At 50.3% G+C, this 24,671-nt stretch overlaps 1 protein-coding gene across 5 annotated transcripts in view; it reads left to right on the top strand.

Moving 5' to 3' along the window:
* Polr2H (DNA-directed RNA polymerases I, II, and III subunit Rpb8) overlaps positions 1-24,671 on the top strand; it is a 293,413-nt gene that overhangs the window by 175,955 nt on the left and 92,787 nt on the right. The window contains exon 1 of one of the 5 annotated variants that reach the window (XM_069327768.1): positions 2,556-2,580. The exons of 2 other annotated variants lie outside the window; for them this stretch is intronic. Coding sequence is in view for 1 of the 3 variants with exons in the window: in XM_045738074.2 (XP_045594030.2) it covers positions 8,816-8,951 (136 nt within the window). In the remaining 2 variants the exon portion in view is untranslated. Of the gene's footprint in view, positions 1-2,555; positions 2,581-8,800; positions 8,952-9,645; positions 9,704-24,671 lie in introns of those variants that run through there. 2 more of the 5 variants (XM_045738074.2, XM_045738081.2) reach the window with 2 other exon arrangements.

Below are 24,671 nucleotides of genomic sequence, written 5' to 3'. Positions count from 1 at the left end.
TGTTCTCTCACCTAATACGTCGATTTTTTTGTGTCGAATCGACCAATTCGTTCAAAATACGACGTACTAGAATAACTAAAGCACCGTGATATTGTCGTTTTCTATGCACCGGCCTTGATGGGTTAGGTGGGCTGCTTGGCTTGGACGAAACAGTGCTCAACCTAACACTGTCTTGTGGTTAATTATAGATTCACTGACGTATCTTGAACCTCTTGAACCTCCGACTGCTTTCACAATCTCCTTCCCTCACAATCTCTAGGTGTAACTTTCTTCACTCATAACCCCTCATAACCCACCAACCTCACTACCCTCATAACCCACCAACCTCACTACCCTCATAAAGCCACCAGCTTCAACAGGACATCCTTAAGCAAACACAATGGCGGTTTGCTCCTCGCGAGCAATTTCGTGTGGGTTCGAGCCCCATTAAGACAGGACTGACTGGAGACCAACCCATAGCTGGTCACCTCTATTCACCCAGCAGTAATTGAAAACCTGGTTGTAAGCCGCTTAGAGAGTAGTGTTCCAGGGGAAACTAGCAGGGGTAAGGCTTACCAAGAGCTGGGGGAAGGGACAGCTCTCACAAGCCTGGTGACAGCAGTCAGAAGGCGGCCCTGTAACCTGTATCCTGTAACCTGTATGTTTGATACAAAATAAAAAGGACTGCAAGCTCTGGAAGATTTCTTGAAACTCGTCACGGGTTAAGTTATCCTCCGTTCTATTAGGCTGTTCCTGGAAGCATCTGTATAGACGCACGCACGAGCGCGCGCACACATGCACAAATGAGCCACAGAGATATTAGAAAGAACTTTTATAGTGTCAGAGTGGTTGACAAATGGAATTCATTAGGAAGTGATGTGGTGGAGGCTGACTCCATACACAGTTTCAAATGTAGATATGATAGAGCCCAATAGGCTCAGGAATCTATACACCTGTTGATTGACGGTTGAGAGGCGGGACCAAAGAGCCAGAGCTCAACCCCCGCAAACACAACTAGGTGAATACAGTTGTATATCCAGTACACTCCTAAGGCTTCAAACAGGTTAAGCCTAACACTCAGAAACAGGTCCTGGTGCGGGACGAGGTCACAATGCCGGGGTCAACACGAGGTCACAATACCGGGGTCAATACGAGGTCACAATACCGGGGTCAACACGAGGTCACAATACCGGGGTCAACACGAGGTCACAATACCGGGGTCAACACGAGGTCACATTACCGGGGTCAACACGAAGTCACAATACCGGGGTCAACACGAGGTCACAATACCGGGGTCAACACGAGGTCACAATACCGGGGTCAACATGAGGCCGGTAATCACCGTATATTGAGGTCGTTAAACCCTGGTGTCCTTTCTTGGAAGTTACCGGGTATTATAACCCTTCTTTAACCGCTGTCAGGTCTATCTTGGTGGTCGCAATACGCAGGGGCCGCTATACAGGGGGTCATAATACGCAGGGTGTCCGCTATACAGGGGGTCATAATACGCAGGGTGTCCTCTATACAAAGGTCACAACATCAACATTTGTCTGTACCTTTGATGTTCATGCAGAGTTCAGAATGTGAACTAATGTTGCCCAATCGTGGTGAACTACAACACATTACAAGACAAGCCTCGGCCCCGGGCCCGGAGGGTAGACTCATCCCCAGAGTCTAATATACCTGGAGAGTATACCTGGAGAGTATACCTGGAGACTCATCTCCAAGTATACTCAAAATAATAACATCACTAGTTAATTAATAAAAGCGATATAATAATACCTGGTTGATACCTGGTTGATGGGGTTCTGGGAGTTCTTCTACTCCCCAAGCCCGGCCCGAGGCATTATCATTAATATAAATAATGATATATGTATAAGATACAGACAAGATATTACAATGTTCACAGTAGCTACAGTGTTTGTATAAGACCAAGAGTCACAGTAGCTACAGTGTATATATAAGACCAAGAGTCACAGTAGCTACAGTGTATGTATAAGACCAAGAGTCACAGTAGCTACAGTGTATATATAAGACCAAGAGTCACAGTAGCTACAGTGTATGTATAAGACCAAGAGTCACAGTAGCTACAGTGTATGTATAAGACCAAGAGTCACAGTAGCTACAGTGTATACACAGAAGCAATTACCATCCAATTACTGGAGTTAATCATCAACAGCCATGACACGCAGGAGTCCGGGTGCTTCCAGGATCAGTCTCTTTGTAACGAGCGAACCAGGATGTTGAGGTGAGACGGGGACTAATTGGTGATAGTATGGGGGGTAGTTAGTCGTATACTGACAGTCTGGAGCTGCCTGCTTGGTGTGACCAGCTTAGTGGTGTCTGGCGTGTGTTGGCGCAGTAGTGTGCGTGACTGTGAATGTGGTTCACAGTTTGGGTGGCACGGTGTTTTGCAACCTCCACACCTGTGCATGACTTGATGGCAGTGTTGCTTTTCTCCTTGCAAGAGTTATCACATGTCTCTTCACTGTCGTTGGAAATCGATATCTACTCTACCGATGAGTCTCTGCTTATCACGATAACCGCAGCAGTTATCCCATGGTGTCTGATGATGCTCATTGCTTTTCTTCGGCAGTAAAGGTAATCTGTAATTAACTACCCAATGTAGATATTTTCCTGTAAGTGATGGTTAATGAACCTCGCGGTAGTGTGCACTTCTGTGTTGCACAAGCACCGTTACGGTGTAGTCATCAGCACTTGAAGGTCAATAATATGAGGTGTAGTGTGTTTATCTAATAAACATAGTACCACAAGCAGGCAACCGCATTTCTCTGAGGTATATGATGACACCCTTTGAGTGAGTTGATGGATGGTGTATTTAAGACTTCCTCGAGAACCTGTTTTGCCAGCAGGTCATGGTTTCATTCTTGGACACGAACACCTGTAATGTCCAGAGGTTTAAAGTCATGTCTGGACAGATGTGCCTGTAATATCCAGAGCTACAAGGCCATGGTGGACAATTGTATTGACTGAGATAGAATGTTCCCCTGAGATGTGAGTAAGCCACCAGGATACTCAGCTGACCCACCGAGATGTGCATGAGTGAGTATGAGTGAGCAAGCAGTAATGACTTAGATGAAAGACAATTGAGGTTCACACACTGCCCCCCTGCCTCATAATAAGATATTACACGGCAGGCGGGGTCCAAGAGCTGAAGCTGTACTCTGCCAACTCCGCTAGCCACGTATACACACTTAACTCCTCCCACCTGGCAAATGTAATACATTTGATGGTGGAGGGAGGTGGGGATGGAGGGTAGTGTAGATGTACTCACCTGTCGTGTTTTGTGAGTGCCTGAGTGCACTCACCCACTTGTGTGTATGGTGTGTGCGTGTGTGTGTTTTGGGTGTGGGTTTGAGGGGAGGGGGGGGCCCTTCCCCCCTGTATGTGGCCCCCTCTTGTGTCCGGAAAGTTCTCTTGCGTCATGGTGGAGTGAGGGGAGGGGGGGGGGTGATGGGGAGGGGGTGCAGTAGGGGGCATTGGGGGTTCAACACTGCAGCGCGCGCTCCCAATTCTCCGTCCTCCTGCATTTTGGGCTGCCCCCACTCTCTCTATCCCCTCCCCCTCTCTCTCTCTCCCCCCTCCCTCTCTCTCCCCACGCCACGCCTCACACCTCTCACACTGCACACTCACACGGCTGCCTCTCCTCTGGTGCAGCCTGCAACCGGCCACGGACACTGCTGGCAGGTTTGGGCTCCAGAGCCCGTGACCTACATTACCCTCACTGCGTCGTCCGCTAATGCCACACTCTCCCACAGTTTGACCTCTGCGGGGCGTGGAGGCTGCCCCGCCTCAGCCCCATAGCCACATGGTAGGTAGGTATCTGTGGCATCTGGATCATGTGCTCTACCTATGACATCCGGACAATGACCTTTACTATGAGGTTTCGAACGAGAGGTTCCTCTTATCACAGAGGGGGTTCTGTGATGTATTTGTATGTGTAAGAGAGAGAGAGAGAGAGAGAGAGAGAGAGAGAGAGAGAGAGAGAGAGAGAGAGAGAGAGAGAGAGAGAGAGAGAGAGAGAGAGAGATGAGACAAAATATTAACTGCAGCATAAATTGACTTAAATTATGCCTAGTTTTTCAATTAATGTTTCAAAAAACTCTTTGAACATAAACATATAATTACAATTCACTTTGGTATCTTGAAGTGGAGGTGAATTAGCACTGCAATTATCCTTGCAATTTGTTGATACTTCAAATGATTTGACTTTGATGTTTCATCAAGTGGAAATTAGGAATTTCTGGAGTAGGCTTGCATGAGCCTATCGTGAAGTTGCCAATCGTTCTTTCAAATATCTTGCGTCCTTTGCAACAAAATATAGATGTTAGAAATCCTTAATAATTTGCAGATTCAGATTAAATAAATGTTTGAGTATTTATAACTGAGTTTGTACACAATCCCAGTACGTTAATTAGTTTAGAGAAACGACAGAAAACGTAATTGGGAAACGGTGATGCAAACTACCTCACACCAAACTACCTCACACCAAACTACCTCACACCAAACTACCTCACACCAAACTACCTCACACCAAACTACCTCATACCAAACTACCTCACACCAAACTACCACACACCAAACTACCACACCACAAACTACCACACTACACCCCACCACACCACACCCCACCACCACAACCCTCCACAACACCACCTACCACTCCACACGCACCTTCCCCATCACCTGCATGACTGAACAACACATTTGTTGCTGAAACTTTGCAATTGCAAACTAGTTAACCCTAGTAGACAGGTGACTAGGTTGCAGGAGTACCTCACAGGAGTTCCCATATTAAGCAGCTGATCGTTTTCTCAATTCGCCGCTCCGTAAGAAATGCAACTGTTTTGCCTAACCAGAAACGTACTCCCCCAAACTGTTGGTGGTGGCCCTCAGTGTCTCCCCCACAGTGATGGGGGGGACAGCTGCAGCAGGCGCCTCCACTACCACCTCCCGAACTCCTTTATTGATCTGTGGTGTGACTACTGCCCCTCACCCCCCCCCCACCTCCTGCCTCATGACCTCGCCGAGGTCAGCAGGGACTTGACCTTTGCCCTGACCTTGTCAACAGGGACTTGACCTGTGCTTTGACGTTGTCAACAGGGACTTGATTTGCGCCATGACCTTGTCAACAGGGACCTGATCTGTGCCCTGACCTTGTCAACAGGGACTTGATCTGCGCCCTGACCTTGTCAACAGGGACTTGATTTGCGCCATGACCTTGTCAACAGGGACTTGATCTGTGCCCTGACCTTGTCAACAGGGACTTGATCTGCGCCCTGATCTTGTCAATAGGGACTTGACATGCACCCTGACCTTGTCAACAGGGACTTGGCCTGTGCTTTGACCTTGTCAACAGGGACTTGACCTGTGCTTTGTCCTTGTCAACAGGGACTTGATCTGCGCCCTGACCTTGTCAATAGGAATTTGATCTGCGCCCTGACCTTGTCAATAGGAATTTGATCTGCGCCCTGACCTTGTCAACAGGGACCTGACCTGCGCCCTGACCTTGTCAACAGGGACCTGACCTGCGCCCTGTCCTTGTCAACAGGGACCTGACCTGCGCCCTGACCTTGTCAACAGGGACCTGACCTGCGCCCTGACCTTGTCAACAGGGACTTGACCTGTGCTCCACCACACTACCAACACCTTCGTCAGGTCCTCTAAGTTCTCTCCTTTTCACGCTCTTGAAATATGTCAACTGTTTCGCCCAATGAGAAATGTCTAACGCATCTGACCTATCGAGACCAATGCAGGTAATACGTCAGTATTACGGTGCTGTCAGTCTCAGTGAAACGTCTCGTTTTTTGACGGAGTGTTGTGTAGTCGATGAAGACTGAGAGGGTTCCTGCTTGATGGGGTTCTGGGAGTTCTTCTACTTCCCCAAGCCCGGCCCGAGGTCAGGCTTGACTTGTGAGAGTTTGGTCCACCAGGCTGTTGCTTGGAGCGGCCCGCAGGCCCACATACCCACCACAGCCCGGTTGGTCCGCACCCTACACCACACCCTACACGCCACACCCTACACCTGGTCCACAATGTCATCTAGAAAATACAACAAAATACATCAATAATGTTTATTATATTTAATAAGGAGGCAGCGTTACTGCATGAAGGGTATAACGACTCCCTGGTTGTTTAGTCCAGGTTGTTGGAGGGTGGTTGTTTAGTCCAAGTTGTTGGAGGGTGGTTGTTTAGTCCAAGTTGTTGGAGGGTGGTTGTTTAGTTCAGGTTGTTGGAGGGTGGTTGTTTAGTCCAGGTTGTTGGAGGGTGGTTGTTTAGTTCAGGTTGTTGGAGGGTGGTTGTTTAGTCCAGGTTGTTGGGGGGTGGTTGTTTAGTCCAGGTTGTTGGAGGGTGGTTGTTTAGTTCAGGTTGTTGGAGGGTGGTTGTTTAGTCCAGGTTGTTGGGGGGTGGTTGTTTAGTCCAGGTTGTTGGAGGGTGGTTGTTTAGTCCAGGTTGTTGGAGGGTGGTTGTTTAGTCCAGGTTGTTGGAGGGTGGTTGTTTAGTCCAGGTTGTTGGAGGGTGGTTGTTTAGTCCAGGTTGTTGGAGGGTGGTTGTTTAGTTCAGGTTGTTGGAGGGTGGTTGTTTAGTCCAGGTTGTTGGGGGGTGGTTGTTTAGTCCAGGTTGTTGGAGGGTGGTTGTTTAGTCCAGGTTGTTGGAGGGTGGTTGTTTAGTCCAGGTTGTTGGAGGGTGGTTGTTTAGTTCAGGTTGTTGGAGGGTGGTTGTTTAGTCCAGGTTGTTGGGGGGTGGTTGTTTAGTCCAGGTTGTTGGAGGGTGGTTGTTTAGTCCAGGTTGTTGGAGGGTGGTTGTTTAGTCCAGGTTGTTGGAGGGTGGTTGTTTAGTTCAGGTTGTTGGAGGGTGGTTGTTTAGTCCAGGTTGTTGGAGGGTGGTTGTTTAGTCCAGGTTGTTGGAGGGTGGTTGTTTAGTCCAGGTTGTTGGAGGGTGGTTGTTTAGTCCAGGTTGTTGGGGGGTGGTTGTTTAGTCCAGGTTGTTGGAGGGTTGTAGCAGCGCTCCTGGAGTAGTGATCCCTCAATGAATTGTGGGAACAATGAAGATGGTGCGACTGGCGAGGGGAAATTCCATTTAACATGAGGACATGTTGGCGCATTAACCTGCTTTGATGAGTGTGTGAGGGAGAGTGCGGGAGAGTCCTCCCTCACTACCTCCACCATCACCACCTCCCCCTTAACCCTCCCTCATCCCCCCCCCCTCCAGTGCAGCACTGGCCGAACTGCAGACATCAACAACTGAAGTGATTACACTTGATAATTAAGAATTGCCTGGTTATTACCCCAAGACGGGAGTGTTGGGGGGCTGTCAATCATTGGTGTGTCGTGTGGCCTGACCTTTGACCTTACTGGTCTACTGATGTGTCCCCCTCTTTGGTCACGTTAGACCTTATGATTGCTTGAGTATTGGTCGTTGTCGAAGTATTTCTGCCCAGTGGGGGGCAAGATAGAGGTATATCTAGTATATCAACTGCTTCCATCACTCTAATGTCATTCATCTCTTGTAAACCTGTTAGCTTATCATGTTTGGAGGCCTAATGATGACCTTGGTGACCTATGTCAGCAATTTGACCTTACATAGGTGGCAATGACAGTGATAGCAAGAGTTCTGCCCTTGACCTTGGGGGGGTGGGGGAGGATATCGATAGTTTATCGGATAGGATAGTCGATAGGATATCGACTTTTCTTAAACTTATTCGCGTTTCCAGCTCCCACTTTTGGTGGTGATGGGGAGGGTGGTGGTGGTGGGGAGGGTGGTGGTGGTGATGGGGAGTGTGGTGGTGATGGGGAGGGTGGTGGTGGTGATGGGGAGGGTGGTGGGGGTCAGGGGGTATGGGGTTGGAGCCATGAACCCCCCCCCCCCTCCTCCCCCTCCTCATCGACCCCAAAATATATCACTGCACCAGTTCCTGGTGACAGAGCTCCTCACTGACTGAGACACACTTAAATAATCTGATGTGATGAGATGCGTTGAAGTTTTGCTATTTTCGTTAGTTGTTCATGAACGGTGTTGTGGTAAGGTGTTGTTGGGGGTTATGTCGACCTGGGTGTGGTGTCGACCTGGGTGGGGTGTCGACCTGGGCGGGGTGTCGACCTGGGTGGGGTGTCGACCTGGGCGGGGTGTCGACCTGGGTGTGGTGTCGACCTGGGTGTGGTGTCGACCTGGGTGTGGTGTCGACCTGGGTGTGGTGTCGACCTGGGTGTGGTGTCGACCTGGGCGGGGTGTCGACCTGGGTGTGGTGTCGACCTGGGCGGGGTGTCGACCTGGGTGTGGTGTCGACCTGGGTGTGGTGTCGACCTGGGTGTGGTGTCGACCTGGGTGTGGTGTCGACCTGGGCGGGGTGTCGACCTGGGTGTGGTGTCGACCTGGGCGGGGTGTCGACCTGGGTGGGGTGGGTGTGGGGGTCCAGGGTAGGGGTGAAGTAAATATTACGCAATATAAGACCCTGGCAGTGCCGGCACCAACCCCATGGAACCTCCACCTCCCCCCCCCCCCCCTCTCCGTCCTCCTCCGCAGGTTGGCACGAATAAGAGAGAATTACAAGGAATATGGGAGAAGCCAACTGAGGAAGATAGGACAGTTAACACTTATATCTCCGTTCCTCTATTCCATGTAAGCTTGTCCCCACTGTCTGTGGCACCTGTGGTGTGTGAGGCACCTGTGGTGTGTGTGTGTGGCACCTGTGGTGTGTGTGTGGGGCACCTGTGGTGTGTGTGGCAGGGAAGTCTTCCCTCACATGAGTCTTGTGTTCCCCTCACGCCTGAATGTGTGAGGGGAAGTAGTGGTGCTGCTCCCTCACAACCCCCTCATGTCTGTGCGAGCCTCCTGCTGCTGCTGCTGCTGCTGCTGCTGCCTCCGCTGTGGTCCCCGCCAACTACTGACGCTGGTTGGGTCGCTCAGTTGCGTTGCGGCAGCAGTAGCGAGCGGGCGGCGAGGGCTGACAAGTATACACACACACACACACCCCCGCATACACCTGTTACCTGCGTGTTGATGCGGGTGTGTCACGCATGCAGGGAACTATGGGCCTGCACGCGGCCAGGACCACCGTCACGCGCCTTTGTGACGCCTTTGGTTCGAGGAGGGGTGGGTCGGGGGGGGGGTGGTAGCGTGTGCAAATTGTGAGGTGTTGAACACATCGTGCGGACGGATTTGTGGCTCCTGGTTCGACACCCTGAAGCAACTTGGTCATCCTCGTCACGAAAGGTTTATTTTTTTAGTGATTCCCGAGTGAACCAGATCTGTGGGTGACGGAGCCGGAGCCCAGGAGCTTCATCCCAGGCTTCCAGCTTCCCTGCGTCTGACATGATGGAGATGAGAGCCGCCAGAAGTGACGTGAGGAAGCTGTATAGTCACCTAAGGTGACATTTAAGCAGATGCGACTCACTGAGGTGTAACACACAGGGGAAATGGAGTCACCCGGGGTGACAGGAGGCAGCCTCGAACCAGCACCACGCCAGTGGCTCACCACCAGCTGCTGCCAGCCTGGGTTACAACAGGATATCAGTGTGATGTAACACGCCGGCTCTCTCTCCGGGAACCTGCCTCTGTTTTCCTACTTGCAGCCTCCAGTACAACACGGTAAGTCTCACATAGGTGCACACATATGTGGTACACAGGTGTGTGTGTGTGTCAGCGGATGTGTATGTGACACATACACATGGTAGCCACTGCGGTCAACCCACCATCAACCCAGGTAAGCTGTACAGGGGTTCATTCGATTGACAGATGTTCTCATATCCTGATGAACCCTTGCTACAGGGGTCGATATATGTGCCACTGATTTCTATGTAATCTTTACATACACCTGACACACCTGTCACCCTGTCACCCTGTCACCGCTAGCATCGGTGACACGGACCTAAGATCTGCCAGAGTTGTGCTTTTAGTTAAATGTATTTATTATGAAACATTAACCCCATCCTGTGAGTGGTAGTGGACCACCATACCCATCCTGTGAGTGGTAGTGGACCACCATACCCATCCTGTGAGTGGTAGTGGACCCCCATACCCATCCTGTGAGTGGTAGTGGACCCCATACCCATCCTGTGAGTGGTAGTGGACCCCATACCCATCCTGTGAGTGGTAGTGGACCCCATACCCATCCTGTGAGTGGTAGTGGACCCCCATACCCATCCTGTGAGTGGTAGTGGACCCCATACCCATCCTGTGAGTGGTAGTGGACCCCATACCCATCCTGTGAGTGGTAGTGGACCCCATACCCATCCTGTGAGTGGTAGTGGACCCCCATACCCATCCTGTGAGTGGTAGTGGACCCCCATACCCATCCTGTGAGTGGTAGTGGACCCCATACCCATCCTGTGAGTGGTAGTGGACCCCATACCCATCCTGTGAGTGGTAGTGGACCCCATACCCATCCTGTGAGTGGTAGTGGACCCCATACCCATCCTGTGAGTGGTAGAAGGGAAGGCTCACAGAGCCACTCAGAAACTGAACCCCAAAATTGGTTTAGCTCCTCAAGTTACAGTCTAACGAGCGTGTTACAGAGTTTGGTAACCAATACATCAACAGTCCTGAGAGGTTTGCTTGGTTTACCTTAGTTTATATAAAGGTTACAGCGTTACATAATGGCTTCAGGATCTGAATAACAGTTTACTTTCGTTATTTACTAGTTACAGCTTAACGTGTTACAGTTACAAGGGCAGTGACCTGCTTACAGCACTGTAGCTTAGGTATTGGGACAAGCAAGTGTGAGGGACATGCAGGCAACACAAGCTTATAGTGTGTGCAGGCAACACAGACTTACAGTGTGTGCAGGCAACACAAACTTACAGTGTGCAGGCAACACAGACTTACAGTGTGTGCAGGCAACACAAACTTATAGTGTGTGCAGGCAACACAAACTTACAGTGTGCAGGCAACACAAGCTTATAGTGTGTGCAGGCAACACAAACTTACAGTATGTGCAGGCAACACAAGCTTACAGTGTGTGCAGGCAACACAAACTTACAGTATGTGCAGGCAACACAAGCTTACAGTGTGTGCAGGCAACACAAACTTACAGTATGTGCAGGCAACACAAACTTACAGTATGTGCAGGCAACACAAGCTTACAATGTGTGCAGGCAACACAAGCTTACAATGTGTGCAGGCAACACAAACTTGCAGTGTGTGCAGGCAACACAAACTTGCAGTGTGTGCAGGCAACATAAACTTACAGCATGTGCAGGCAACACAAACTTACAGCGTGTGCAGGCAACACAAACTTACAGCGTGTGCAGGCAACACAAACTTACAGCGTGTGCAGGCAACACAGTGTGTGCAGGCAACACAAACTTAGTGTGTGCAGGCAACACAAACATACAGTGTGTGCAGGCAACACAGTGTGTGCAGGCAACACAGTGTGTGCAGACAACACAAACTTACAGTGTGTGCAGGCAACACAAACTTAGTGTGTGCAGGCAACACAAGCTTACAGTGTGTGCAGGCAACACAAACTTACAGTGTGTGCAGGCAACACAAGCTTACAGTGTGTGCAGGCAACACAAACTTACAGCATGTGCAGGCAACACAAACTTACAGCGTGTGCAGGCAACACAAACTTACAGCGTGTGCAGGCAACACAAACTTACAGTGTGTGCAGGCATCACAAACTTACAGTGTGTGCAGGCAACACAAACTTACAGTGTGTGCAGGCAACACAAACTTACAGTATGTGCAGGCAACACAGTGTGTGCAGACAACACAAACTTACAGTGTGTGCAGGCAACACAAACTTAGTGTGTGCAGACAACACAAACTTACAGTGTGTGCAGGCAACACAGTGTGTGCAGACAACACAGTGTGTGCAGGCAACACAAACTTTGTGTGTGCAGGCAACAAAAACTTTCAGTGTGTGCAGGCAACACAAACTTGCAGTGTGCAGACAACACAAACTTACAGCGTATGCAGGCAACACAAACTTACAGCGTATGCAGGCAACACAAACTTACAGTGTGTGCAGGCAACACAAACTTACAGCGTGTGCAGGCAACACAAACTTACAGCGTGTGCAGGCAACACAAACTTACAGCGTGTGCAGGCAACACAAACTTACAGCGTGTGCAGGCAACACAAACTTACAGCGAGTGCAGGCAACACAAACTTACAGCGTGTGCAGGCAACACAAACTTACAGCGTGTGCAGGCAACACAAACTTACAGTGTGTGCAGGCAACACAAACTTACAGTGTGTGCAGGCAACAGGCAACTGGTAGTTCCAGCTGGATTGTTCCAAGTAGCACGGGCTATGGTGAGCCCGTGAGGAAAGGAGGAAGGGATGGGCAAGGTTAAGGAAAAAGGTTTGCAAATGGGGAAATATTGAATAAGTTTCGATATGTTGTTCAGTTTCTCGATCTTCATTATTATTGTTACAATTATTATTTATTGATTTTTATTTTATACATTTTTTTTATTTATTTTTAAGGGATTTCCGATAAGTATTTCATCTAGTAATTATGTACTGTGAGGCTGCGTGTTTATGGAGTGGACCGAAGCGTTTGGGCTTCCATGTGTGGGAGTGGAGGGAGGAGGGAGGGTTGTATTCACCTAGTTGTGTTTGCGGGGGTTGAGCTCTGGCTCTTTGGTCCCGCCTCTCAACTGTCAATCAACTGTTTACTAACTACTTTTTTTCTCTACACCACACACACACACACACCAAGAAGCAGCCCGTGACAGCTCACTAACTCCCAGGTACCTATTTACTGCTAGGTAACAGGGGCATTCATGGTGAAAGAAACTTTGCACATTTGTTTCTGCCTCGAGCGGGAATCGAACCCGCGCCACAGAATTACGAGTCCTGCGCTCTATCCACCAGGCTACCAGGCCCCCAGTATTTGTGTGTGTGTGTGTGTGTGTGTGTGTGTGTGTGTGTGTGTGTGTGTGTGTGTGTGTGTGTGTGTGTGTGTGTGAGGGGTGGGGAGAGTAGTGAGAGTGAAGAAGGCTGTGGACCACAATGGTCACCTCGTGCCTCGTCTGACTGTCATCTACAATTGAAGACGATTGCTGTTCTCGGCCCAAAATAAGCGAGATGTCTTACCCAGAGTGGCAGGAGGGTGTGGGTACACTGTGGAGGGTGTGGGTACACTGTGAAGGGTGTGGGTACACTGTGGAGGGTGCGGGTACACTGTGGAGGGTGCGGGTACACTGTGGAGGGTGCGGGTACACTGTGGAGGGTGTGGGTACACTGTGGAGGGTGTGGGTACACTGTGGAGGGTGTGGGTACACTGTGGAGGGTGTGGGTACACTGTGAAGGGTGTGGGTACACTGTGGAGGGTGTGGGTACACTGTGGAGGGTGTGGGTACACTGTGGAGGGTGTGGGTACACTGTGGAGGGTGTGGGTACACTGTGGAGGGTGTGGGTACACTGTGGAGGGTGTGGGTACACTGTGGAGGGTGTGGGTACACTGTGGAGGGTGTGGGTACACTGTGGAGGGTGTGGGTACACTATGGAGGGTGCGGGTACACTGTGGAGGGTGCGGGTACACTGTGGAGGGTGCGGGTACACTGTGGAGGGTGTGGGTACACTGTGGAGGGTGCGGGTACACTGTGGAGGGTGTGGAGGAGTCTCCAACACCGCCAGAGACAGCCTCTCAGTAAAGAGGGAGTGTACCGGTGCTCCAGCACGGGCTTTATCAATCAATTTCCACTTTATTATTATAAAAAATAAATAGGCGTTCAAAACACAGGAGTTAGTGAAGGGTAAGAACAGTTATTGTGGTGATGGAGGAGGTAATGGTGTGGTGGTGTTCACTTCCTGCCTGGCTCCTCCACCACCACCCTCCTGCTCCACCACCACCACCACCACCCTCCTGCTCCACCACCACCACCACCACCCTCCTGCTCCTCCACCACCACCACCACCCTCCTGCTCCTCCACCACCACCCTCCTGCTCCTCCACCACCACCACCACCCTCCTGCTCCAACACCACCACCACCACCCTCCTGCTCCTCCACCACCACCCTCCTGCTCCTCCACCACCACCACCACCCTCCTGCTCCAACACCACCACCACCACCCTCCTGCTCCTCCACCACCACCACCACCCTCCTGCTCCAACACCACCACCACCACCCTCCTGCTCCTCCACCACCACCACCACCCTCCTGCTCCACCACCACCCTCCTGCTCCTCCACCACCACCACCCTCCTGCTCCACCACCACAATCATCCTCCTGCTCCTCCACCACCACCACCACCCTCCTGCTCCTCCACCACCACCACCACCCTCCTGCTCCACCACCACCACCACCCTCCTGCTCCACCACCACCACCCTCCTGCTCCACCACCACCACCACCCTCCTGCTCCACCACCACCACTCTCCTGCTCCACCACCACCACCACCCTCCTGCTCCACCACCACCACCACCCTCCTGCTCCTCCACCACCACCACCCTCCTCCTCCACCACCACCACCCTCCTGCTCCACCACCACCACCACCCTCCTGCTCCTCCACCACCACCACCCTCCTGCTCCACCACCACCACCACCCTCCTGCTCCACCACCACCACCCTCCTGCTCCACCACCACCACCACCCTCCTGCTCCACCACCACCACCACCCTCCTGCTCCTCCACCACCACCACCCTCCTGCTCCTCCACCACCACCACCCTCCTCCTCCACCACCACCACCCTCCTGCTCCACCACCACCACCACCCTCCTGCTCCTCCACCACCACCACCCTCCTGCTCCACCACCACCACCACCACCCTCCTGCTCCACCACCACCACCACCCTCCTGTTCCACCACCACCACCACCACCAACCTCCTGCTCCACCACCACCACCACCCTCCTGCTCCTCCACCACCACCACCACCTCCTGGACAATGTACTCACTCTAAGTGAGTACATTGAGAGTACTCTCTCTCTCTAAGAGAGAGAGAGAGAGAGAGAGAGAGAGAGAGAGAGAGAGAGAGAGAGAGAGAGAGAGAGAGAGAAGAAGAGAGGAAGAGAGGAAGAGAGAGGCAGTATATTGACCTCGTGAAGTAAAGCAGATAAGAGGAAGGGCTACGGGTGGTGTTGACAGCGTCGTGGCGCCCCCAGAGTGCGCGCCTGGCCGCGTCCTCAGTGCCCTACACTGCTACTACTCTAGAGTTCACCCTTACATCCTGACCTGACGACGCACAAGGGCATTTTGTCCTTGTAATTTCTTAATTTGCGGTGGGTGAGTGATGGGTTGATGCGTTGTGGGCAGGAGAGGCGCCGCCTGGAGCCGGGGTCTGAGCAGCACGTGGACGAGTGAGTCACGTTGATACTCACCACGTGTTGGCTCGGGCCACGCCCACATCTGCGTCAGAACTACACCACACGTGCTCAAAACACGCACTGTACAACTACTTCTAAGAACATGTGTAACGCGATATGAGGCGTATATTCGTTTGTGGTAGTCACTCTGTAATTGATAAGAAAATTGAAGACACAAAAAATGTACAACTGGTGTGGTAATTGAGGGTGCGTGGTTGGTTCGTGTAGGTAACCACAGTCTTCACCGACCCGCACGCAGCCAAACATTGACTTCGTCCAAAGCTCAAGAAACTGGTGTCATTGTTGCCGTTTTAATAAATTTAAGGGTCGTTATAGGAATTTCGTTAGTAGGTAATTGCTCATAATGCAGAAGTTGCAGCTGTGTACGAAAAACACGGTTAAAGTCTCACAAAATTAGCGTAGGGGAAGATTTGTGGAATGACGTCATAGAGTTTTTACATAAACGCCAGCTTCGTACGGGACTGTCCTGAGGTGAGCGCAGTTGCCAAAGCAAGTTTTCTTTGTTATCCACGGCAGGTTATTGGGGCAAACCCATTATTTGTTAGGTATTACATGAAGGCATTGAGGTATAGCGTTGCGTCACCTTAGAGAATGTGTAGGTGGAACATGAATGACATGTTCGGGTAATGTTTTACGCAGCGTGAGTATTTAGCACATCACAACAACACTAGGCGCGTGAGCTTCCAACAGTTGCCAGAAGGCTCCACTCTCCTCTAAGTTTTTTACATACGGTAGACAATTAGAGATATAGTTTGAGGTTGGCCGATGACTGAAGACAGCATTACGACCCCAGCATGGCGTGACGTGCACACGCCAGATCCCAGACTCACGCCATAAGCGATAATTATTAGGGTGAGGGTGCGATGCGTGGACGCCTCTGACCTTGAACTTGAAGCCCGGGCAGAGAATCCGCGCGCCTCCACCTGCATGGCGCTCACACCTGATGCCTCATGCTGTCAGAGCCCGCATGACGCTGCTACTCACACCCTGGCATCGCTGGGAAGTGCCACCTGCCGTAGGGGAGGGTGTAGGAGGCTGTTTAGGCGCAGGGAGCGGCGGTGGGCTGCTATAACCTTGACCTTGGGGGGGGCCTCGCCTCCCCGCGAGGGCCCCTGAGCGGGCGGGTGTATTGATCTCCCACACCAGCCCACGCAGCTGCCAAATGTATATATACATTTGTATAACCCTTTGTATGGGACAATAATTGTGGGTTGTTGAAGCGATGGGTGAGCCAGGGTGCAGGGGCGGCCAGGTTAAGCTATCGTGGCCGGTTATCGAGGCGTTGTGGTAATAAGATCGACTTGTTTCATTGATTCGGCCCAAGATCGAGGCATTTAGCGGGCTCCAGGAATCTGGCCGCAGTGCATGACGGAGTAACTCCGCCTTCAGCGACACAAGCAGTGGCTCCACCGCTACACTGCTGGGGTAGTCCTCGTTCGTATCCTTCCCGTAGTCCCCGCTACACCCTCCACTTCCTCACACGTAGTTAATGGCGATGTTGTTAAATACAATTGTTAACATTTCAACCATGGGGGTGGGGGGGGGGAGAGCTCCTTTGCTCTTCTGTAGCGTCATTTAAATAGCGGGTATTCATAGTTCTGACGTCATTGTAGTTTTGTTGACATGGTTTAAATCACCTGTTATTGCGGGGTTAGGAGGGGGGGGGATGTTTTGTGGAGGCAGGACAGTGAGGGTATCGGGGTTTACCTGCCTGCGGAGAGCGATATCTAACTCTTGGGCCCCGCCTCCCATATGTTGTAAATGACGTTTTTTTACACATCTGAAAGACATTGCACATTATGTAAATTGTTGAGCGTTGTCAGTTGTTGAACTTTATATGAACTGTTATACATTATATCAACTTTTGTACATTACGTCAACAGATGAACATTTTCCACAGTTCAGGGAGAACTGTCTTTGAAGTTGAGGCAAGAGTGATGGTCAGCCAGCCAGCTCTTCGTGGGAGTAATGTTCTGTGACTGTTATCGTGTTGTGTGGTGATGGCTGTGTGGGTATACTGGAGCGGGTCTGGGCGGGAGAGTGGGTGGTGGGTGCAGGTGGAACAGGACCAGCAGGTGACACCCACCGTACACTAGTCATGGTGTGTGTGTGTGTCATCAAGGTCGGCTCACACATGCTCTCGTACCCTCTCTCACGCACACACACACACACACACACACACACACACACACACACACACACACACACACACACACAGGGGAACACGCACAGGGGAACACGCACAAGGGGACACAGGTGGAAGCTGAGTGCCCAAATGAGCCACAGAGATATTAGAAAGAACTTTTTTAGTGTCAGAGTGGTTGACAAATGGAATGCATTAGGAAGTGATGTGGTGGAGGCTGACGCCATACACAGTTTCAAGTGTAGATATGATAGAGCCCGATAGGCTCAGGAATCTGTACACCTGTTGATTGACGGTTGAGAGGCGGGACCAAAGAGCCAGAGCTCAACCCCCGCAAACACAACTAGGTGAGTACACACACACACACAGGAAGCAGCTGTCTAACTCCCAGGTACCTATTTACTGCTAGGGGGGAGCAGTGAAATAAGGGTGAAAGAAACTCTTCCCATTTATTTACCTCCACCGGGGATCGAACCCAGAACCTCAGGACTACGAATCCGAAACCCTGTCCACTCAGCTGTCAGGCTCAGCTGGGTGGGCACGTTTTGTGTAACAATAGAACAGTACAGAACATAACAGTTGAACAGCAGAACAGTGTAACAATTGGAACATGTCTGGGCGCGGGGAACGACCAGTTTAGCTGAACAATGAACACACACACCTCATACAGGCACTAAGAAAGGTCAGGTCAGGTCAACAGGAGATAACGATGGTGTCAGTTATGTCGTGGCCTTGTTAATCTACTTGTGGTTCTTATTCTTCATCAAAAGATAAGGGCATAAGATGTAGAATATTTGATTCTACATCTTATGCCCTCACACGGCCAAACACTTGTATGTAAGTTAACGCATACACTAAGCACAGTGTGAGAGCTGTGAGTAAGAGCTGTGAGTGAGAGCTGTGAGTAAGAGCTGTGAGTAAGAGCTGTGAGTGAGAGCTGTGAGTGAGAGCTCTCCTAGCGTACCGTACTTAGCAAACTTCATCTTAAGATCTAAATAATGCAATGTTTAAACTATCGACCCCTCCTTGTGTGTTAATTGTACCTGTGCAACATATTAATTAGCTAACTGCCCCCCCCCTAAGACTTATTGCTCTAGTGTCCCCAAACTGTCAGGTATTGAAGTGGGTTTAAGATGATTCGAGCTGAGCGCCAGAGTCCTGTTTCCATGTGCCATCTCTAATAATAATCTCTCTCTCTCTCTCTCTCTCTCTCTCTCTCTCTCTCTCTCTCTCTCTCTCTCTCTCTCTCTCTCTCTCTCTCTCTCTCTCTCTCTCTCTCTCTCTCTCTCTCTCTCTCTCTCCTCTCTCTCTCTCTCTCTCTCTCTCTCTCTCTCTCTCTCTCTCTCTCTCTCTCTCTCTCTCTCTCTCTCTCTCTCTCTCTCTCTCTCTCTCTCTCCGTCGTGGTTGCTGGGGACAGGAAGCCTGCACTTTGGATTCTCGAAGTGCCATCCACCCCCTCCCCCCCCCTCCCTCAGGTCTGCTATACTGACCTTCCCCCAGGATGCAACCTACAACAGTTCCCTATAACTCCCGGGTACCATTTTGACCGCTAGGTGAGCAGAGACATTAGGTGAAAGAAAAGGTGCCCAATCATTCCTGTCCCAGAACCCAGGCTCCGCGGTTGTGAGTCGAGGATATAGACTAGTGTACCACAGTGACTATGAAGACAGGGCAGCGCTCAGCCTCCACACACGTGCACTCCACACACACGCACTCCACACACACGCACTCCACACACACGGACGCCACACAAACGCACTCCACGCACGCACTCCACATACATGCACTCCACACGCACGCACTCCACATACACGCACTCCACACGCACGCACTCCACATACACGCACTCCACACACACGCACTCCACACACACACGCACTCCACACACACACGCACTCCACACACACACGCACTCCACACCCACACGCACTCCACACACACACGCACTCCACACACACACGCACTCCACACCCACACGCACTCCACACACACACACACGCACTCCACACACACACGCACTCCACACCCACACGCACTCCACACACACACACGCACTCCACACCCACACGCACTCCACACACACACGCACTCCACACACACACACGCACTCCACACCCACACGCACTCCACACACACACACGCACTCCAGTGTTGAACCCCACATTGTCTCGCTCCTCACTCATAATAAGAAAAGCCTCAAGTGCACTCTGACATGCACTTGTGTTCCCCCAGAAGGACTCTGTGACGTCACACATACACTTGTGTTCCCAGAAGGACTCTGTGACGTCACACATACACTTGTGTTCCCAGAAGGACTTTGTGACGTCACACATACACTTGTGTTCCCAGAAGGACTCTGTGACGTCACACATACACTTGTGTTTCCAGAAGGACTCTGTGACGTCACACATAGAGTTGTCATTCAGGTGGAGTGAGCAGTTGGGTCATTAACAAGCAGGAGGGTCGCCAGTAACTACTCTGACCCTCACTCAACATTACGGAACGTGCTCCGTGTTCCAATTCTCCATGACTCCATCGTTACCCGCTGAAAACGTCAATATTATGGTGGTTTAAAGTAATATTAATACGTGGGATTTGTAACGGTTTGGTCGATTCCGTACAAAATGCGACGTTTTAAGTACATGGGCACTGAGGCAAGGTGTAGGGGAGGGGGGGGGAGGTAATACACCCTACACCCTGTGTGTAGACACATGTTTGATCGATATAACTGTTTGTGGTAGTAACTAATGTGTCGAGGGCAGTTCCTGTGTGCTCCCATCAGTCACATATATGATGGTGAGGTGTAAAATAAGGTGTCAGATGTTAAATATGACAAGAGCCCAATAGGCTCAGGAACCTATACACCAGTTGATCAAGAGTTGAGATTCGGGGGACCAAAGAGCCGAAGCTCAACCCTCGCAAGCACAACTAGGTGAGTACACGCACACACACACTAGCTCTCACTCCCTCTCTTTTCATTCTTCTGACCGAGAGATAGAGAGCAGGACAGACTGGGAACTCTTTATCTTACCCTCCAGCTGGTTGTAAAGCCTCGTCGCAGGATTGGGCATATTTTATTGAGTGAATACTTTGTCAAGCGCCATTCATGTTGAGTACAGGGGGGGGGGGAGTTTTTGCCATGTGTGTGGGAAAGATCTGATTGGCCCAGGTGATTGATCCGTTATCTGGCTTTTGGGAAAATATAGGTGGTTGAGAGCGAGGCGGGAATGATGGAGCCATGTTCTTGGTCATTATACACCTGTGGTACTGCTGGTTCTTGTGTGTCTGTGCTCACCTGGTTGTGCTCAGCTACTTGTGCTGGCGGGGGATGAGCTCTGGCTCTTTGGTCCCGAATCTCAACTCTTGATCCACTGGTGTACAGGTTCCTGAGCTTACTGGGCTCTTGACAGTGTATGCCTCTGTCTGTCTGTCTGTCTGTCTGTCTCTCTCTCTCTCTCTCTCTCTCTCTCTCTCTCTCTCTCTCTCTCTCTCTCTCTCTCTCTCTCTCTCTCTCTCTCTCTCTCTCTCTCTCTCTCTCTCTCTCTCTCTCTCTCTCTCTCAAATTATATCAGTTATATGACACATTATTAACATGTTAAACGTATATTTTTACCATACAAATGTACTGTTTCTTTACGTTAATGTAATGTTTCTTATAGGCATCTTGTTTATTTCCAGGTGAGGTGTTCTTCTCTACCCGAGAGTGAGGTGTGAGGTGAGCATGGAGGTATGTGGTGTTGGGGTGAGGGCAGTGTTGGCGTGTGTGTGTGTGGGGTTGGTGGAGAGGTGGTCTTGCTCACGTGCACATGACTCAGTGCAACCAGGATTGCAACACCTTGTGCATGTTATGACATAGTGGTCAGTGGCTGGTGCTCACCTGGCACTGTCTACGGGGGCGTGTAGCACTCTCTGTGTCCCGACCACTCACCAGGTACCCTCTTGTACCTGGTGCTTCACCACTTAACAATTTTGATGTTCAAATTCTTTGTCAAATCTGGCCTTGAAGTTGTGGCTGGAGGTGCTTATAGAACTTCTTCTTTCAGTATATTACACTTGGTGACTACGGTATAGGAAAGTACTGCAAGAAAGTACTCGTACTCGTACGGAAAGTACTAGTACTTTCTTACATTCATTCGGCTCATTTACGTTTCCACGTAATGTCCTCTTGTCCTACTTTTTCTCAGTCTGAAGAGGCTATCCTTGTCCATCTTATCTATTTCCTCATTATCTTGTATGTTGTGATCATATCCCTTCTGTTGCTTCTATCCTCTAGGGCTGTAAGGTTTAGCATCACTAGCCTATGTTCGTAGCTTAACCCTCTTAGCTCTGACACCAGTCTTGTTCACAACCTCTGTACCTTCTCAAGTTTGGCTTGAACTTTGCAAGGTGCGGGTTCCAAGCCGGTGCTCCATATTCCAGTATTGGCATAAATAATGGAATATTTATTTAAAGCAGTTTATTGGTTTCTGGAGCTTCACTGTTTATTAAATAAGAGATATGAAGAGCTCCATTGCATCACCTTACTTCACAGGTTTCCTTCTATTTCTTTTTTTCCGTTGAATTTTACTTAGAAAGTTCCTCATCTTAATGTAGCTCCCAACATCTGTCATATCTTTTCTTCAACTTTTTGTTTGTGTAAGGAGCTCCTTTAGCGTCATTGTGTATTGAAGCATGACTGGGTGTAGTGGTCACCGGCTCCTAGAGGCATCTCAGGCTCTCTTGTCAACATCTCGCTCTGCAGTACTCTCTGTTGTGTCATGTTGTTGCGTCATTCAGTTGGTCAGCCCCACTGTTTGACTCTCTCTGTGTTCTGCTTTGCTGTTATGTTTGTTTTCCTGTTCATTGTTTATGCTAATTTCTGTCTTTCCATTTCTCGTATGGTTTTTGTTCCCTCATTCTCTTTGCTGTTTCCTGGTGGTGATGGTGGTGGTGGTGCTGGTGCTGGTGGTGGTGGTGGTGGTGTTGGTGCTGGTGGTGGTTGTGGTGCTGATGGTGGTGGTGGTGGTGGTGTTAGTGGTGGTTGTGGTGCTAGTGGTGGTGATGGTGGTGGTGGTGCAGGCAGTGTTTTTTTCTCAATCACGTACGTGGCCATTCATTTATACAATGCTAAGTAGCATACACACAGTTTCTTCTGCAGGTATTAGTGGTGATGTTATTCACACGTCCCCCCTCCCCCCGGTCCCTCCCCCCCCCTCCACACCTCACACCAAGGCTCGTTACAGCATCACTACTCTGACATTGGTTACCAATTAGTGTTCTGGTGCTGTGTAAATAATCAGGGAAGCCTCAGTGCATATTTTAACCCAAATGAGTTGCAATTTGCTGATGAAATGAAGGTTACCGGTTAATGAGTACTGAAGACCAGTGGGGGGTGGGGTTGTGATCTTACTCACCTATCAGTACTCACCTGTCTGTGACTCCTGGGACGTGTGCTCTAGCTCTTGTGCCCCGCCCTACTGCCTTTGTGTTACCTGTTGTCTTATAATTTAACTATTCTGATGTTCCATTTTTTATGATTTTCAAATCTGGTCTCGGGGTTGTGGACGGAGGTGGCTTGCATAGCTTCTTCTTGCAGGTCATTCCACGTGTTGACTACTCGTACAGGATACGAGTAGTTCCTTGCATTCCTTCGGCTCATTTGTGTGTTCAGCTTCCACCTGTGTCCTCTCCTACTTTCTCTCTCAGAGGCTGTCCTTGTCTATTCCCTCAGTGCCTTGTATGTTGTGATCATGTCCCCTCTGTCCCTTCTATCCTCTATGGTTGTGAGAGTTAGTTCCACTAGCCAGTTATCGTAACTTATCCCTTTTAACTCTGGCATTAGTATTGCTGCAAACGTTTATAGTTTAAATTTGTGTATTATGCTTCACAAAGTGCGAATTCTATGCCGGTGCTGCATATTCCAGTATTGGTCTAACAAAGGTTGTGTAGATTGTCTTGAGGGCGTCCTGATCTTCCTAACAATGTTATAATATTTCTCAGCGTCCCATATGCTGCTGATGTTATCCAGTTGATGTGTGCCTCCGGTTTTAGTGTTGGAAATATATCCACTACAAAATCTTTCTCTCTCTTTCCGATACCTGTAGTTGCCTTTCCCGTATGGTATAGATGCCTTCTGGTCTCCTCTCCCTTTCCCATCTTCAATACCTTACACTTATTGGGATTGAATTCTAACAGCTTTAAGGTAATTTGTCACCCCACTCCTGGAGTTTGTTAAGTTCGTCGTGTAACTTTCTGCAGTCGTCCTCTGTTTTTACACACCTTTCAACTTTTCATCGCTCGTGTAGGTCATTGACATAAACTAGGAACGGTAGCAGTGCTAGGAGCGTCCGCTCGTCCTAACCATGTCCCCACCGTCCTAGCCATGCCCCACCGTCCTAGCCATGCCCCACCGTCCTAGCCATGTCCCCACCGTCCTAGCCATGTCCCCACCGTCCCAGCTATGCCCCACCTGCGGAAGGGGGGGGGGGGGGGATATACTGGCTCATGACGGCCACAGGTCTGCGCCAGCAGCAGCAGCTGGTGTTCCAGTGTGTTCCTGTCTTCAGGGACCCAACACGCCTCACATGGTTGCTGTGTAGCCGCTCACTTTATGTATAAGGGAACGATTATATTCGTTGGTGATGGTGATGCAGCTGCTGGTGGTGGTGGTGATGGTGATGCAGCTGCTGGTGGTGGTGGTGATGGTGATGCTGGTGGTGGTGATGGTGCAGTAATTTCACCAAGAGTTCATGTGTCTCTCTCTCGTCTGTATCAAGAGCATGAGAGATCGTTACATTGTGTACACATTGGCTCACAGCTCGTGAATTAGGCTCCTTGTGTGATCTCATGATATCACAACAAGTGTGAGGCCTTTGAGTGTGTTGGTGGTGTGAATTGTTGAGCAGTTAGGTGTTGACCTCGTCTACCCTCTCTCATACACCCTCACACACTTCCACAGACACTCATACACCTACATAAGCACTCACAATCCTCCATAGACACTCAGAGACCTCCATAGGTCCCTTACAGATGCTCCATAGACGTTGCAGAAAGCTTCACAGCTTCATAGTTTTTTCTCACAGAGCCTCATAGATCACACTCAAAGCCTCAAGGAAACTCACTGAACCTCATACTTAACACACAAAGTCTCTTAGAGCCTCGCAGAGTCTCATAGACCCCATATAAAGTAAAAAAACACTTACAAGGCCTCATAGAGCCTCATGAATCCTTACAGAGCCTCACAGAGCCTGATAGAGCCTCACGGGGATCG

Source organism: Procambarus clarkii, chromosome 20, assembly GCF_040958095.1.
Source record: "Procambarus clarkii isolate CNS0578487 chromosome 20, FALCON_Pclarkii_2.0, whole genome shotgun sequence".
Classification (NCBI taxonomy): domain Eukaryota; kingdom Metazoa; phylum Arthropoda; class Malacostraca; order Decapoda; family Cambaridae; genus Procambarus; species Procambarus clarkii.
The sequence above is the reverse complement of the archived record's forward strand: the minus strand, read 5'-3'. Positions and strand labels throughout refer to the sequence as shown.